Source organism: Nothoprocta perdicaria, unplaced genomic scaffold (assembly GCF_003342845.1).
Source record: "Nothoprocta perdicaria isolate Ctin4 unplaced genomic scaffold, notPer1 scaffold_0, whole genome shotgun sequence".
NCBI classification, from domain to species: Eukaryota; Metazoa; Chordata; class Aves; order Tinamiformes; family Tinamidae; genus Nothoprocta; species Nothoprocta perdicaria.
Window position 1 is genome coordinate 8,529,584 of NW_020454092.1, and position 15,713 is coordinate 8,545,296.

The 15,713-nt window shown below is 41.2% G+C and overlaps 1 protein-coding gene across 2 annotated transcripts in view; it reads left to right on the top strand.

Annotated features, from left to right (window-relative positions):
* The window catches only part of RALB (RAS like proto-oncogene B), a 41,628-nt gene extending 27,394 nt beyond the window's left edge, over positions 1-14,234 (top strand). For both annotated transcript variants that reach the window (XM_026054006.1, XM_026053995.1), the window contains exons 2-5: positions 6,607-6,765; positions 7,343-7,551; positions 10,229-10,406; positions 12,467-14,234. In XM_026054006.1, coding sequence (XP_025909791.1) covers positions 6,652-6,765; positions 7,343-7,551; positions 10,229-10,406; positions 12,467-12,586 — 621 coding nt within the window. In that variant the 5' untranslated portion in view covers positions 6,607-6,651 and the 3' untranslated portion in view covers positions 12,587-14,234. The remainder of the gene's footprint in view (positions 1-6,606; positions 6,766-7,342; positions 7,552-10,228; positions 10,407-12,466) is intronic.
* Positions 14,235-15,713: the final 1,479 nt, after the last annotated feature.

Here is a 15,713-nt window from a genome sequence, read left to right on the forward strand (position 1 = left end):
ATTCTGATGTCTGTAATCAAGTTCTGCTTAAGATGCTTTACAGGGTTTTGGGGCATGTGACTGTAGTATTGCAAAACAGAGCTGCATTATGGCTGAATAGTCTTCATATTTAATAAGTTATTTACTAAATTATAATGTTGCCATTTACAAAAACTTCTGATACAACAGTGCATTGACACTTCTAGTGGTGCCAAAAAAAAAAAAAAAAAAAAATTCATTAGTAGTCCTATATAGTTGTAGGTACTCCAGGACCAAAGTGAAGTACTGACACAAAGCTTATTCTGATGTCTGTAATCAAGTTCTGCTTAAGATGCTTTACAGGGTTTTGGGGCATGTGACTGTAGTATTGCAAAACAGAGCTGCATTATGGCTGCATGCAGAAATACAAATGTTTTCTGGTAGTTAATACACTTATTCTATGGCAAAAGGCTTTGCAGTTTTCTTTAGTGGAGTGTCAATTAAGTTCTTGTGGTGCTCTGATGCCTTAGAAGTACTGTGTAAGAGGAGTTGTCTTTCTGCCTAGCCATTGATCAGAAACAAGTAATTTGGATATCATTCTCCACTTTAAAGGAAATATTTCAGTCCAAAGCCCGAGTGTGTTACCTTGGTCAGTACTTCAGTCTGATGGGTTATTTTAACCTGCCTCTCCTTTGACAGCCAGCCCGGCCGTGGACCGAGGCCTCCCAGTGAGCAGCCCTGTAAAGGCTTGATCAAATGGGCAATTTCAGTGCAGACGAATACTTGGATAGGATTTTAGTTCCTTATCTACTGATGTGAAGACAACTAAGCAAGGTTGTTTCCTTGAAGCTGCTACTAACAAGTTTCTGTCTGTTTACCTCTTAGCTCTTTATTGAAACATGAGAAAGGGTGCATCTGTCCGAATTGCATGCACTTGCACCAATGCTTGGTGCTGTTGGGCTTGCGTGGCTCARGGAACCTGCCTCTGCAGCAGTGCCCTTACCCTCTAGGTTGCTCAAGTCCCACCTTCTTTGGCCTCAGCTGCACAAACCTGTTTCCTCCCCTCAGCACTGGCCCAAGGGATGGGCTTTGCTGATGGGAGTCTGCACTGACTAGCTSTCCTGCAGGAGGAGGTGGCCTTGGACAGGCAATGGCAGGGACAGAGGATTGAGGGATGGGAGGCACGTGACAGCGGTACTGGGTGATGCAAACACGAGCCGTGGAACTGCACTTAAAGTCTGCTCTGCAAGACTTCTCAAGCTGAATGAGGTTCTTTATATGGTTAAGTGTGGCCTAGTTTTTTTAAAAATAAAAAAAAATCTCTTCTGGCACAGCAGAGAAGATGGGGGGAAAATGGCAGTACATGAGGAAAGACGAAGAGTTTTTTTTAAGCAGGAGTTGCTACCAAGCACTTCATAATCTTTCCTTTTAGTCTGAAAACCAATACGTGGAGGCAGGCCAAAATATAAGGTATTAGCAAAGTAATGAATGATAGACTAGCACGTTTATTTTTAGTATGCATGTCCTGAAACTTTAGTAGCATTGAATGTCACTTTTAATCTCAAAAGAACTTGTTCTTATTCCAGCTACCAGTTGGAGCATTTACAGTCCATTGGATGCTAATGGAATTTCAGTACTTAAATATTTTCAGGATAACCTCAAAATAGCTGAGGAGCTCTTGCAGTTCATGGCTCAGTGATATTGTTAATTAGTTGTGTGATCTAGGGAATTTCTGCTGGTGTTTTCATGCCTATCGCAGAACCAAACACCCCAAAGCCTCTAATTCGTATTCTGGTAAGCGAGAATCRCCAAGCTCTTGTTGCAAAATAAACAAAAACCAGCCCTCTCTGTGCTTGCTTTGGGTGACATCATATTTAAGTCTTTAATAAGYTGAATACCCAGATTTTATTCTTCTTAAAAATAGGTATCAGAAAGGTTTAACAAAGCTCCTCTGTCAAGCTACTGGACTCTTGGGCTTCCAGAGGCCTGTTCTAAAAGCCAAAGAATGTCTGCTTTCAGTGGCAGGGCAGCAATGAAAAGAGATGCCTGAAGATATCAGCTGCACAGTGAGAGAACAAGGACTGATCTCAGCAATTTTGAGCTAGTTTAGAGCTTTATTTCAGTTTTTTGAATCTCAAATTTGGCAAAACTGGAAGTGATTCCAATTAGAGCCTTGACGTGTCTAGAGTGCTTTCTCACTATATTAATGGCATATTTGCTAGAAAATAGCACGCTTAGTGAATGTTTTTCCTTCTGTCTGTGGATTTGGGAGAATGTTAGCAAAATGGGCTGTTTTTTGGTAAGGTGACAAGCAGTGCCTCTCACTCTCTTCCTTTAAATGACTATACAACTGTGAGCCTTAAATGAGATGAAATAAAAAGGACGCAAAGGTATAACCCAGTTCAAAATATAGATAGTAATTCAATAGGCTCTCTGAATTTTGCCATTGGCTAAACGAAACTTAGGCCGAATCTTCTGGAAATCATTTAACTGTTTAGATTGAGGAGGAGATGGTAAAACTGACAAACTAATGCTTTAATTTGGAGTTTATGGGGCTGTTTGTAAACAAATGCTTTGAAGTGCTCTGTTTCTAGAGACTAGAGAAGAATGAAACTATTGTGCTGATTCCTTCAGAGTAAGAGACCTTAGTTAACCTGCAGAGGCTGTGACCTGAACATTAGGCTTAGGTTTGTTGAGGGTGGCATGGTTTGGGTGCAAAACCTGTTGGTAGAATTAATCCTGCTGGCCAAGTACACATTCTCAGAAATTAAAATCAAAACAACTACTGTGGCTTGATCATAGATCTTGCTGTGCTTCATGTGGCTAAATTCTGTTGGTACAGCCTTCATTTCTTGGTCTGAGGAGCATCTCACTCGCATCACGGAATTTGTATGGTAAATAATGGCTTTGTGTAACTTACTATCAAATAGTACAGCTATTCAGTCCAGGGGCTTAAACTGTCAGCTAACCTAGATAAAGTGAGTAGTTAGTTGTCGCTTCATAACTGTGCCAGGGCAGTAATAATGCTTTGACCCCAACTGCCTSTAGCCCTTTACTATTCACACAGCTCTGAAACAATCAGGCTGAGGGAATGAACATCAGGTGGTTTGCAGGTCATACACTTGCCACAGTTTCGGGATGGTGTCACTAAACCTGAGGGTAGAATAATAGATTGAGCTGAAGACCTAACCTTAACAACAGTCAGAGGAAGGTAGATCCTGTCTGAGTTGTTCCTTTCTCAGCAAGTAAAGAATKAGGTTGGAGAGGATGGAATTTTGATCACAAAATTAAATGACATGTTTGGAGATCTGCTCAGAGCAGGCTCTTCTGATAGCTTGTACTGAGAACCTGCTATCCTCAGATGAAGCAAGAGGTCACTTAGGCTTAAGGAAAAACTGTAGGGAATTGAATCATGCTTTAATGGCAGCTGTGCTTATCTCTGGCTCTTCTAGGCTTTCTTTCTTCTATGAAAGAGGTGCTTGGATTTCACAAGACTGTTCCTGTAAAGATGAGTTAATGTCAACATCTTGATTAGCTCAAGGATACTTAATCTACAGAGCAGAGAAACTCTTCTTTGCTTAACCGAAGATGGTTCAGGAGGGAGCTTCCCCTTGTGTTGTTAGGGAGTCTAACCTCAAGCAACAGTAGTATGAGAGCTTTGAACACTGCTGCGTAAATAGGTTCTTGGACTGCAAATGSAGAGAAGCAAGTAAACAAAGTATTAACTTCTTGCTGCTATATTAATGCTCAACTAAGTCCCTTACAGAATTGGTGGTGTGCTTTTAGTCTCTTGYCCTGTAAGCCTGTCAGTCCAGTGCCATACTGGTCTGTCGGGCACAGCCTTGTCTTGCTCTGTACTGCYTGGCTGTTCTGTGTTTCTGCTGCTGTTTTACACCATTACTTGCCCAACTCTWGAGGCCAGGAGGAGGACTGTGTTTCTGTATCTCCCCTGCCAGCAGAGAAGGGCTGCTGTTCGTGTGAAGCTTCCAGAATTTGGGAATACAGCACTGRCTTGGGCCCTGACCCTGTTTCACTGGCCTTACTTGACAGTTCATATAGTATCAATCTAAAGGATTCAATTAGCACTAGTAACGACTCTTCAGGAAACTGAATGTTAGGGTCAAGTATCTTGACTACCAAAGCTAGCCTTAGGTGTGCTCAAACTTTCAATATTTACATGCTGTCAGATGCTTTTGTTTACTGTTTAGCTCTGGCTGTGAGATGTTGTTATTGTACACAGAAAGAAAGGCCAACTCTGACATCTTTTCTCCATATTGAGGTGGGATGGCCAAAGAGGGTTTTAATATTCTCTTGCAGCATTTAGCACTRTGGAGAGCTTGTGCTGATTCAAGCTGGACAGCCCTTTACCCCAAAAGTGGTTTAATATGGCCAGATACTAAGGTTAAATGTTATCTGTCTTGATGGGAAGGAAGAGGCTGCTATGTTCTAATTAAACTGTTAGTAAATCTTTCTATACTGCACTTGYGTAGTACTTTTTTGAGTGTTGAAGCCATAGTCTGTTCTACCTCTCTTGTTGACACATCAGATAGATCAAGTCCACATCRTGGGCAGTAGCATAAAGCCTATATCCCAGGAAAGTGCTAACATGAAGCCTTTGTATTAGAGATCACCTAGCAATTAATGCAGCTGTAGGATGCTTGTTACGAGGATCTTGAGGGTAAAGAACAGTCATGGTTGCATTGAGATCACTTCTCACTTCTATATTCCCATTTCTGTAACCTTCTGTTTTGTACTTAAGCAATGTCTTGGATGAGAGATCTGCTGCATAATGAAATAGATGGTTACCAGAGGAAAATGCCTGTTTCCACTTAGCAATGTTTATCCTGGGATGAGCGCTTAAAAATGATTTATTTGCATTACTCTGCAAGTGTTTGTAGCAGGCAGGTGTTACTTGCAACATTTCAGGATGCAGAATATTTTAAGTCAGACGCTTGAAAATACTGTCTGGAGGTCATTTCTTGATTGCTGTGTTGGTTCTTGTGTGGTATGCACTAATTCTGCAAGTTCTGGAGCTCTGCTTTTTCAGAAGATCAAGTCATAACAAGGGAAGGAACTTCATGGTAATTCTGGTGCAACATGAGAATAGGCTGCCCAGCAGTCATGGAATCTCCATTCTCGACTCAAGTGGACAAAAATTGATTGCTTAGGGCCTTCTACTTGGAAGGAGTTAATTTAAACCACACAACACCAGAGATTGTTTTCAACCTAAACAATTCYGTAGTTTGCTTATAGCTCAGCATCTTAGCCCCTTCATAATTTTTGTTTTGGACAACTAGCTAGCTTGAAGGCTTTCAGAAAATAATACTTCTACCCTAGGCTTCTGTGTTTGAACCCAGTAAAATTGGTGCAATATGGTGATTGTAGTGTCTTTTAGATTAAATGATGTCCAGGTTAATGAGGACTTAGTAGGTATGTTGCACTCTAGTTTGTGTTTCTGGTGGTGCTCTAAAGCCCGGCTTATGTTGCTGTTTTCCACATCAAATGTCACCCGAGTGGTCTGCTGTCCCTGTTGGAACATGCTGCTGTGGCAGGGCCCTTGGTTGTTCTGCTGTGAGGACGCAAGTGCCACCATCCTTGCATCTGTAACGTAGCAGTTGCAATTCTGGGGATCATGCGTGTGTTTATTTCTCAGCTGGGGCATTCAGGACTGGTGATGCATCTTGGCTGGGGATTTTGGTGCATTATCGCTTCTGCTTTTGTCCCAGCCTGCTGTTACAGAGCTGCTGTTCCCTGTTCTGTGCTTATCAGGGTGGTGGTTGATATTTATCTTTCTGGGCTGCTGTTTCCAGCTACTCTCCCAAAATGCATTAATACTTTAAAACAGGTCTCCATCACTTAAATACTTGGTTTGCATGACACAAATGAGAAAGATTTGTTTAAAAAGTAACTGTTTATGGAAGCTTCTCTGTAGGGCAGAGCAGTAGTTTACTATTTGTAGCATCAGAAGAATGGGAACTGAGGGGATTTTCTTTYTCTTTCAAGAAATCCTTCTTAACTGCAAGACTTGCAACATCAAAAGGAAGGAACGGCATGAAACAAATGCAAGTGTCATGTCATAAGACTTTCCACTACATGCTTCTGCAATTTGTTTCTGCCAAAATTTACTGTATCTCTCTGCTCTTTCTACTCCTGTGTAGAGGAGATCTAAAGTCATCTTTCTACTAAAAGTAGATGTAAGATATAGCTCTGTTTTTAGGTTGAAACTAAGCTGTATTCACATAAGTACTTCAGAAGGATATAAAGTCCTATAACAGGAACTATAGAACTAATTTTATGATGYTGGAAGAAATTCTTTTCAAGAAAAMCTTGTCTAGATAGCAGTCACCGAAGCTGGATTTACAAATAGCAGCTCTTTGTTCGATTAGTAGCTTCTGTGACAAGTCTTTGTCTGTATTGGTGGCCCTGTTGCCAGAACAGGGGGTATTGGTTCCAATAACTGGTTTATACTTAGATGTGAGTGACACAAACTGAATATTTTGATGTATTTGATGTATTAAATATATTTGAACACCCTACTACTCGGAGTTTTAATCTGTTCTTTTAACAGTAGTGGGGTAGTTTGCCTTAAATTACTATGATGCCATCAGTGATGTCATGGACATTGACTGTTCTCCCCTCTCTTTGCAGATCTGATTGGTTTCTTGACACTTAACATCTGTGGAGAAGAGGACAATGGCAGCCAGCAAGAGCAAGAACCAGAGTTCCTTGGCCCTCCACAAAGTGATCATGGTTGGCAGTGGAGGCGTAGGCAAATCTGCACTCACTCTCCAGTTTATGTACGATGAGGTAAGCTCGATTCAGCCTCTGTAAAGYGCAGTGCTACTGCTTACTAGGCTAACCTGGTGGGAGCCTAGTGGGACCAAATGTAAGCTGCAAGAGACCTGGTGACATGGCTGGTCAGAGGAGGATGTAGGAATCTGGGAAGTGTGTCCTCTGGGAAAGTCTTTGGCCAAGAGTGACAGAATTGCTCACTAGTGAAGGAGCAGTGTCTTCAAATGACATGCAGAATATGAATGTGTTTGAGTGCATAGAGGGGACATTTGGGACATTCACAAGTGCCTTATTCTTGAAGTGGGTACAGTACCAGGTTGCTGACAGCTTATGCTAGATGTTCCTTTGTCCTTTAAACTGTGTTGAAGTTGCTGAACAGAGTTGCATCTAGCAAAGACTTTTTCTTGACTAGGCAGGCTCTTTGAAGTATTAAGTGCTTAAGTACTTTATAGTCAAATTCAGTGATGCCACTTGGTAGGTAACTGAACTATGGAAAGGCCTTGAGGAATTTAGGAAGAAGAGTGGATGCAGGAAAATACTGAGTGCCATTGAACAGTAAGTGTTAAACTAATTCTTGTTTCGTGCTAATCAGTTTGTAGAAGACTATGAACCTACTAAGGCTGACAGCTACAGAAAGAAAGTAGTTCTGGATGGTGAAGAAGTTCAGATAGACATTCTGGACACAGCAGGACAAGAGGATTATGCAGCCATCAGAGATAACTACTTCCGCAGCGGGGAAGGGTTTCTTCTAGTCTTCTCAATAACAGAGCATGAATCCTTTACAGCAACAGCAGAGTTCAGGTAAGTGTGGTGGTGGGTTGTATTTAAGTCCTATGTGGCTCTGACAGAGCTTTTCTTAAACTACAACTCCTTCAGCTTTTGTCATTTCCCATTTGGTCAATAAAGGTGCYGGGCCTACAATTCTGTTCTCAAACAAGTGGTAACTAAAACCACTATATGTAGCCTCTGGCTGTAGTTGTCCTCATGCATTTAACTGAGGAGTACCTCATGCCAGCAGCAACTTGAGGCAAGTAACAGATTCTTGGACTCCTAGAACATGTGCACTCCAGCCAACTCTTCACTCTTGGTAAATGTGGAGTTTAATTATCTTCAAGCAGTACTTCTGGAATTAAGTCTACCTTTTGGCCAGATTTCAGACACTGTTGCTGACTGCTGGAAGCAGGTGCTCTAAGGAAAGGAAGGATTAGCCTTCACTCTCAGGTATGGCTTGGTGCCAAACAAGGGTTGGCAGCCAAGTGCCGCTATTGTAGGCAGGCGTATTCCTAGAAAGACAAGCAGTAGCAGTAAATGCTTCRGTTTTGTTCCCAGGATTAACTGTTCTGATGTAAAAATCTGTACCAGACTGAGTACAGAAATGGCTTGCGTGGCATGAAAGAGAACTGGGGTGGGGAGTTAATCCAGTGCTCTCATCTCAGCTCATGTGGGCAGATTCAGGGGAGATGGTCTGACCTTCATTGGCTAATAGCTATTGCTGCAGCGGAGAGAGTAATCCAGAGATTTGCTGGGACAGCTGTACAACCTGGAGTGAGACTTTCCAAAGCATAAGGAAAGTGTTAGTGTTTCCTATGCCTGCCAGAAGTCCTTAAATTATCAGCCTGGCTTATGTTCACTTAGCATTAGTGGTGTAAGCTAATAGGAAGTGTCTACCTTGCTCAATGCTAGCACTTAGACTTATTCTAGGACTTTTTTTTCCCCTCCAAGAAGCAAGGTCTAACTTTTCCATGCTCTGGGGAAGTCTAGGTTCTAGATGTTTTAAATTGTTCCAGTGATGCTAGGAAACTACTGAATCTTAGCCATGTGAATGTATTCCTTAGCTGTGTAGTGACTTTTGCCAGGTTGCAGGAGGGTGGCCCCCTTATAGGGAACACTAGAATAGGACTATCCTGTCCTATTCCTCCTATTTGCAGAAACTGAAGGAACTAAACAGTTGGACTTCTGGGCTACAAAAATCAGTGTTCAGCGTTCTTTCTAATGCAGGAGGAAGGAAAGGCCATTCAAAAACAGGAAAAGGATGAGATGCTTCCTGGAAGTATTCAACTTGAGTTTTTGCCTGCATGTTTAAGCAAAATCAAAGCTTTAAGCCTTGGGCTTAACCTTGAGATGAAAAGGAGTGTTTATCTTGGCAGTCTCTTCCCACTCAACCCTCCTGCCCAGACCGTAACTAGGTGAACTTTGTTAGTTCTAGGCTACGAATAGCAACAACCAAACAGTAAAATACCAGGCAGWGGCCTGCAGGTAAGTTAGGAAGCTTTGAGATGGAGAATCTCCTACTCTTCAATAGTTCAGAAGTAAACATGGAATGAAATTAGCTACATGTAACTTTTGCTAAGAAATCKAAGAATTGGCTGCTTGGAAACCCCCTTTTTTTTCCAGGGAAGAGGAGGAATAGATGTAGGAGTCGTCAATGCCATGGGCTAAACTATTCATCAGAATTTTTGATCATCCAAGTTCTAAAATGCTTATGAACAAGTTGAATGTTGRACTGTGAGTGTATTTTAAGCCTTTCAGTGATGCCCTCAGTGCATTCAGTGCTTGCTTTTGATGCCTCTGCAGTCTCAGGGTGTATGAAGGTACCATTGGCTGGAACAGTGGATTGTTGGCTTTGGTCTCAATGCTGTATTTTGCACTCTAAATTCCTTCAGCTATTTTGTGCACAGAAAATGCCAGCATCCAAAGTGGTTAAATCCAGTGTGATGTGAAAGGTGGGTAGCACCCTGTCTACTTCGGTTCCTGTTCATAAGGAAATGAAAGGCAAACTAAGAGCAAGTGCATGAGTCTAGCCTTCCCAGGGTGCATGAACAGCAGCATGTGCCAGTCTGGCTTCTGACTGAGACTTACATGCAGCATAGCTCAGGTGCTGGCAGGTTTGTTAGGACTGAACAAGAGTACCCTGGTTAGTATTAATTCCATATTTTATGGAGATTCAGAGAAGGAAGCTTGCTAGTCCAGTTTATCACTATTCAGTAACTCTCCCCTTAGGATGCATGGGTAGCCTGTATTAATTTTACAGATTACTTATGCTTTTCCCGACTTCCTGCCTTCACAAAGCCTTGATGCTTCCCAGGCTTATATGGAGGTGGGATATAGCTTGAAGAATGTCACTAAGCATTATGCTAAAACTTGGCAGATGTGACACTTAGTTCACATTCAGATGTGAACTCCTGCTGTGAATTGCTGTTCTGCTGTACAACTGTTCTTTAATAAAGCCTGGGTAACAAACATTCCAACTAATGGTGAAACAACCATTCTGGAAAAATGAACCTTCTATTAGTGTAAAGCACATAGTGATAGTACAGTGAACTCATAATTGTCTAAAAGTGTGTATTTAACTGGGAAATCTTTAAATGCCTTTGTAAACACCAGATGTATGCAGACYACATAATCTATTCCTGATAAGCTACTTTTTTTTCCTAATATTTCTAACAGATATCTTTATTTTGAATACCTCATGCTTTAGGGAACAGATTCTCCGTGTGAAGGCTGAAGAGGATAAAATCCCTTTATTGGTAGTAGGAAACAAGTCCGACTTGGAAGAGCGCAGACAAGTGCCTGTAGAAGAGGCTAGAAGCAAGGCAGAGGAGTGGGGTGTGCAGTACGTAGAGACCTCTGCTAAAACGAGAGCAAATGTAGATAAGGTAAGACAAAAGACTGACTGCTTCTACAGTAACGTCATTAACTTGTTCAGTAGCTGAGTGACTAATTCTTGTGTGTATGTGGGGTGAGTTTTGTTTTTAAAATGTGACTGAAGCAAGTCCACACTTGAGTTTCTGGAAGTGTAGATTATTAAAACAATTACTCAATGAACTATGTAAGCTTGTGTGCCTAGTTTAGAGGAGCTAGAGAACCCCTGTAAGTTAAAGTTTTCTTGTTTTAGGTGTTTGCATCTGAACCAGCTTTGCAGTAATAGATAAGGGTGGATAAGTTTAAGGACTTCAGWAGTGAGTGGGATGACCACAGGTGTCATCTAATAAGCTGTGTCCTCTTAAATAGCAATCGTATTGGCTATAGCTGCCTGTGAAATCCTGTTTTCCTTTCAGGGCTCTACATGGTCTGGCTGGTGTTGCATATTTTTTTGCTTTTGTTAAGACTATAGTGAATTACAGAAAACTCTTTGCTGCCCTTTTCTCATTTTTTCGCCTGTCCATGTAGGTCCAGGTTTCATCACTATCATCAGCATGCTTCTGCTGCTGACTTCTTGCCTTAACCTTGCTTTGGGGGAGTATTCTGAAGAAAATGAGCTGACTGTTCAGTGTTGAATCAGTTAGAAAGCAAAGGGGTTTGTACCTCTCCACCTTGTTCAGTGTAGTTAGGAGCCTCTGGAAAGAGTGTCTCCTTTGTTTCACCAAAACCCAACGAGACTCTTGCTGCTTGGTCTGCTAAGGAGTCCCAATGTTTGGTCTGGTAATGTGCATCTGTTTGAACTTTACCAGTTCAAATGCCTTTCTCTTGGAACAAAGAATGCATATGACTAGCCAGACTGCACATGTAACTAATTGGTAAACTGCTGCTAATTTCTTAGTTTCTATTAATTTATTGGTAAAAGTGCTGTTTGCACATGAGGTACCTTGTGAAAACATGCGACTGCTTTATCTCTGGCTAAAATGGCATATTGATAACTCTTGAAACCTTTGGCTATAAAAGATGTGACGTGACTTAAATCTAGGGAAGAAACATTCTGACTTGTTGGGGAATCACTAAAAGTTCAGACAGTTCCAAAAAATGGAACAGTAGGGGAAAATAGAAATACCTGAGCTGTTCAATATAACCAGAAGGTGTTTAGCCCACCTCTTAACTGATGAAAAGCATCCAGTTTAGTAGATTAGCAGGTATACGGCTGTATATCTGTGGTCTCCTAGCCTAACATCAGTTTAGAAAGGTGTGGTGTTCTAGACCTTTTCTTTAAGCCATATATTCACAGGCACTATCACAACAATGTCAGCAGTGTAGCACAACAAAACACTTCTAGGAGAAGGTTTTGAATGTGAGAAAGGGATCTTATTTCTGATCAGTAGCAAGGTCTTGTTGCCAAGTATCCAAGAGATGTGTAGCTGCCCACTTAAAGCCTAGGTCTGTAGAGCAAAATGAAACTCTTGCTCTTCTGCAGTGCTAAAAAACCATAGCTTCCCCATACCACTCTGCAGTGAAATAGCTGTTGAACCTTTCCGGTGATATCAGATCTGCAGTTTCTGTTAAGTCTTTAGTTTTTAGTGAAACTTCATCTGAGTATTTGCTCTTCTCTGAATATCTTTTATAAAAAGTATTTTCTGTGCCATAATGTTGTTACTGGCACCACCCATCTGTAAAACAAGCAGGGCACTACCTAGTATAGTCTTAGCTCTTAAGTACTTGGGCAGAACTAGATTCACCTCTCTTGTTTAACACATCAGATGCTTGGCTGGGGGTGTTTTGGGGACAAAAGTTCTTGTGAGCCCTCAACCATACAACAAGTTTTCCAACAAGAATGATACTTTAGTAAAGCTTCTTGAAACAGGCTGCTGAGGGATTTAGTAGCCAGGTAAGACTGTCCTGTTCCCTTCATAATTGTGATGTTGAGTTTGCTGTGGGCATCTCTGTCTAGCTGTGTCAGTCTGTCATGGTATATATTGTGTGTTCTGTGGTTTTTTTGCTTAATACAGTGTTCATCTGTTTTTCTGCTAGCAGAACTTGTTTTATATCTTTTTTTTCCCTCCTCCAGGTATTCTTTGATCTAATGAGAGAAATCAGAGCAAAGAAAATGTCAGAAAACAAAGACAAGAATGGCAAGAAAAGTGGCAAGAACAAGAAAAGCTTTAAAGAAAGATGTTGCTTACTGTGATGCTTGGGAACTGTTAATATCTACAGGTGGCATGGATAAGATACCACTAAGGATATAGGGCTGGATTCATGAAAGGAAGTCTGTATTGACTCCCTTATTTCTTGCTTTGCATATCACACCTTCAAAATGTGAAAACAGAACTTGGAAGCCATTTCTGGTAACCAACAAAACCTATACCTACTTACATGGAAATGGGCTCTGTCTTSCCAGTGTCTTTCAAGGCTAGATATATATACTGAGTCTCAGAACTACAATAATTCTGTTTGATTATGCCAAGTACTTTCATATTAACTTCCTGCTATATTTTAATGCTTTTCTGAATGTTTTTCTCTTGAACCTCTMTTGGCCTTAACGAGCACAGCTGTTCGGGCTCAAACAGTTTTCACTGTTTTTGCCCTTTGCTACAAACTGCAGACAATTTAGGTGACACCTGGTAAGGGTTTGAGTCTCCATCTTCTGTTAGTGGTCACTAATATGTCTTAAATCTGCAGCTTTTCTCCTCATCCTTCACTTAATAAATAGCAACTGACATTTGAGAGGCAACTCAACATGCAAGTTAACTTAGTTCCTGTTCAGCTGAGTCAATACAGCGTTCATGAATCAAGCCTATGGACTCGATTCAGACTTAAGTAATGCAACAATTGGTATTTAAATACTGGCTAGGTGCATTCCTTGTTTTATCATTCTTAAACTAGTGCGGTGTGAGGGTGAAAAAACAACTGCAAGACTGTCTTTGAAAGGAAGTGTATTGCCACCATTTCCTTGAAATGCTGTCCTGGGTTTTTCCACATATTGTGGCTAGATTCACTTTAAGTCATTCTCCATCAATCATCATTCTCCTCCCTGGTACTGGACTAGTGAAAATGCGAGTGTTGAGATCATCTCTYTTGTTTATATTGCAATCTTTGTGATCATGTCGGAGAAATGGGAACTTGTGTGTCTCATCTTGCTGAACACGAATACTTGGAGGAAGATGGGTACCATCACACAACCACGAGCTGGAATTGAGGCAAACATGCTACCTCACAATGAATAGCTGGCTAGCGACTTGCACGGTGTCAAAAAGCAAATGAAATTAAGCAGTTGCCACATCTGTTATTTGCTGTTAACTTTGTATGTACTGTTTCTATGCACAGCAACCTAGCACATTTGGAGTTTTACTGTTAGTTATTTTATGGTGGTCACTTGAATTGACAGAACCAGCCTAGAAGTGGAAGAGAAATCAGTATTTAGCACATCATCTTATCGGCTTATTGAACTGTGTCCTGCTACAGTTGAAGTGCAGTTACTAAAAACTTCTGTTGCTATTGCAGAAAGTAACTGCTGATGGTGAAGTCTCTCAGTGAATTAGGGACTTCTGTGTAGAAGAAATGAAGAGTTTTATAAAGAAGTAACTGTACCTTGCTTGTACCAGATGCTTAAAATGCAGTTACTTTGGGGAGGGAGGGGGGGAAATGGTTTTTGTTTTGTGTTTTAATGAGCACGCTGCAGCACGAGGTTAACAAATACTGCTCGCTCTGGAGGTGAAGGAGTAGCAGATACTGCTGAGTACTTAGTAGTGTAACTTAAGCTTGAGAAGAATTTTTAACATGTACTAGATTGCTCTTGTGCATTCTGCCTCTGAACTTTGGAGAGAGTAAAATGTGTTAGATATTAGAGCCTCTGTTGGTCTGAGGTTTTGCAGGGACTTACCATGAACTCATTGTCTTCCATAACTAGTTCTCCTTGTCGGGCAACTCATTGGATTGGGGAAACTATACTAAATAAACGGTGCTGTAATCTTCCTTCTTGTCAAGTTAAATTCCTTTGTTATTGTTACATTGTATGCTCAGAAAGAATCATTAGCCGATTCTGTAAATTTTCTTGAAACGGGATAATTAGCAAGGCACTACACAGCCAGCTGCTGTTGAAGCAGAGGCTGGGGGCTTGCTGGCTTGTAGAACTTGTCACTTGAGACTGTGTGCATGAGATGCAGTTCAGACACTTAACAGGGGCAATTAGAGCTGTAACACTTTTTGCAAAGCTTCATCTTGACCTTCCATGGATAAAGGCTGAGTGCGTGTTGTGCACACAGAAAATGAAGATCTGCTTCAGAAGACGACAGCTCACTTAACCTTTAGGTCTGAACTAAAAGGCAGCTTAAACCTTAATTTTGTGGTTAAACAACAGTTGAGCTCATCATGAGCTTAATTAGTTCAAGCTTCTCTAAGGAGGAGTATAGAATGTCTAATAACTGGATAAACTTATTTCCCTATGAGTAATGAACTCTGCAGAGTTCAGTGTGCAGAGCTCCGAGACTTGTGTGCCATGTGGTTGTCTTGTTTTTCTTTCTCCGTGAAATACCTTACAGTAGGTGATAGGACAAGTGAAATTTTACTTGGAGCAGCCTCTTGAGGTTGGTGTTCTTATAGCCTGTGTGCTGCTCTCGCTGAGCTCCATCACTGAGGTGGAACTTGCTTGGAACAAGGTCCTTGCTATTATATTACTTGATGCTGCATCTCTTCTGTAGTCTCTACTTACCCTTTTTTTTTCTTTTTAGAAGCAGTAAGGTTAGAGATTAAATCTGGCAGCATTGTAGTATCCTTTTGGGCTAAACATGAGAAAAGCAATAAAACTGCTCTCTGAGCTGGAACATGGTTGCTTCCACCCCCCATGGTSCATGTACCTCAACATTTATTCCTCTGAATTGAGGACAGTGGAGTTGGGGGATCTTTGAATGACCTCTGGACTGGCTTGTTTGGACATCAGTCTCAAATTGGCAGAAAAACTTATTTTGGGATTTGGGACTCCTTRTGTTCTGTGTAAAAGAAGCTTTAGCTGCTAAACTAAACTGGTTGGAGCACATGAAGGAGGGCTTTGATATATGTGTGTTGCTGCCATGCTCCATAGCTGGGACAACTGGAAGCTTTTTGAAGCTGATGTATTCCAGCAGCCTTTTCGTGTCAGGTAATTAAAATCCAAGACATTATAATCTAAGCTGAAATCTTCTCCCTAGAGCAGAGCTATAGGCAAGTAGCTAATACATAAAGCCTGAGGTCTTGCAAGACTTGACGGAGCACTTACGCTCAAGGAGTGTTCTTGTGCAATGTTTTCAGTATTAAAAAGTCATCTGTTTCCTCCAGGAAGC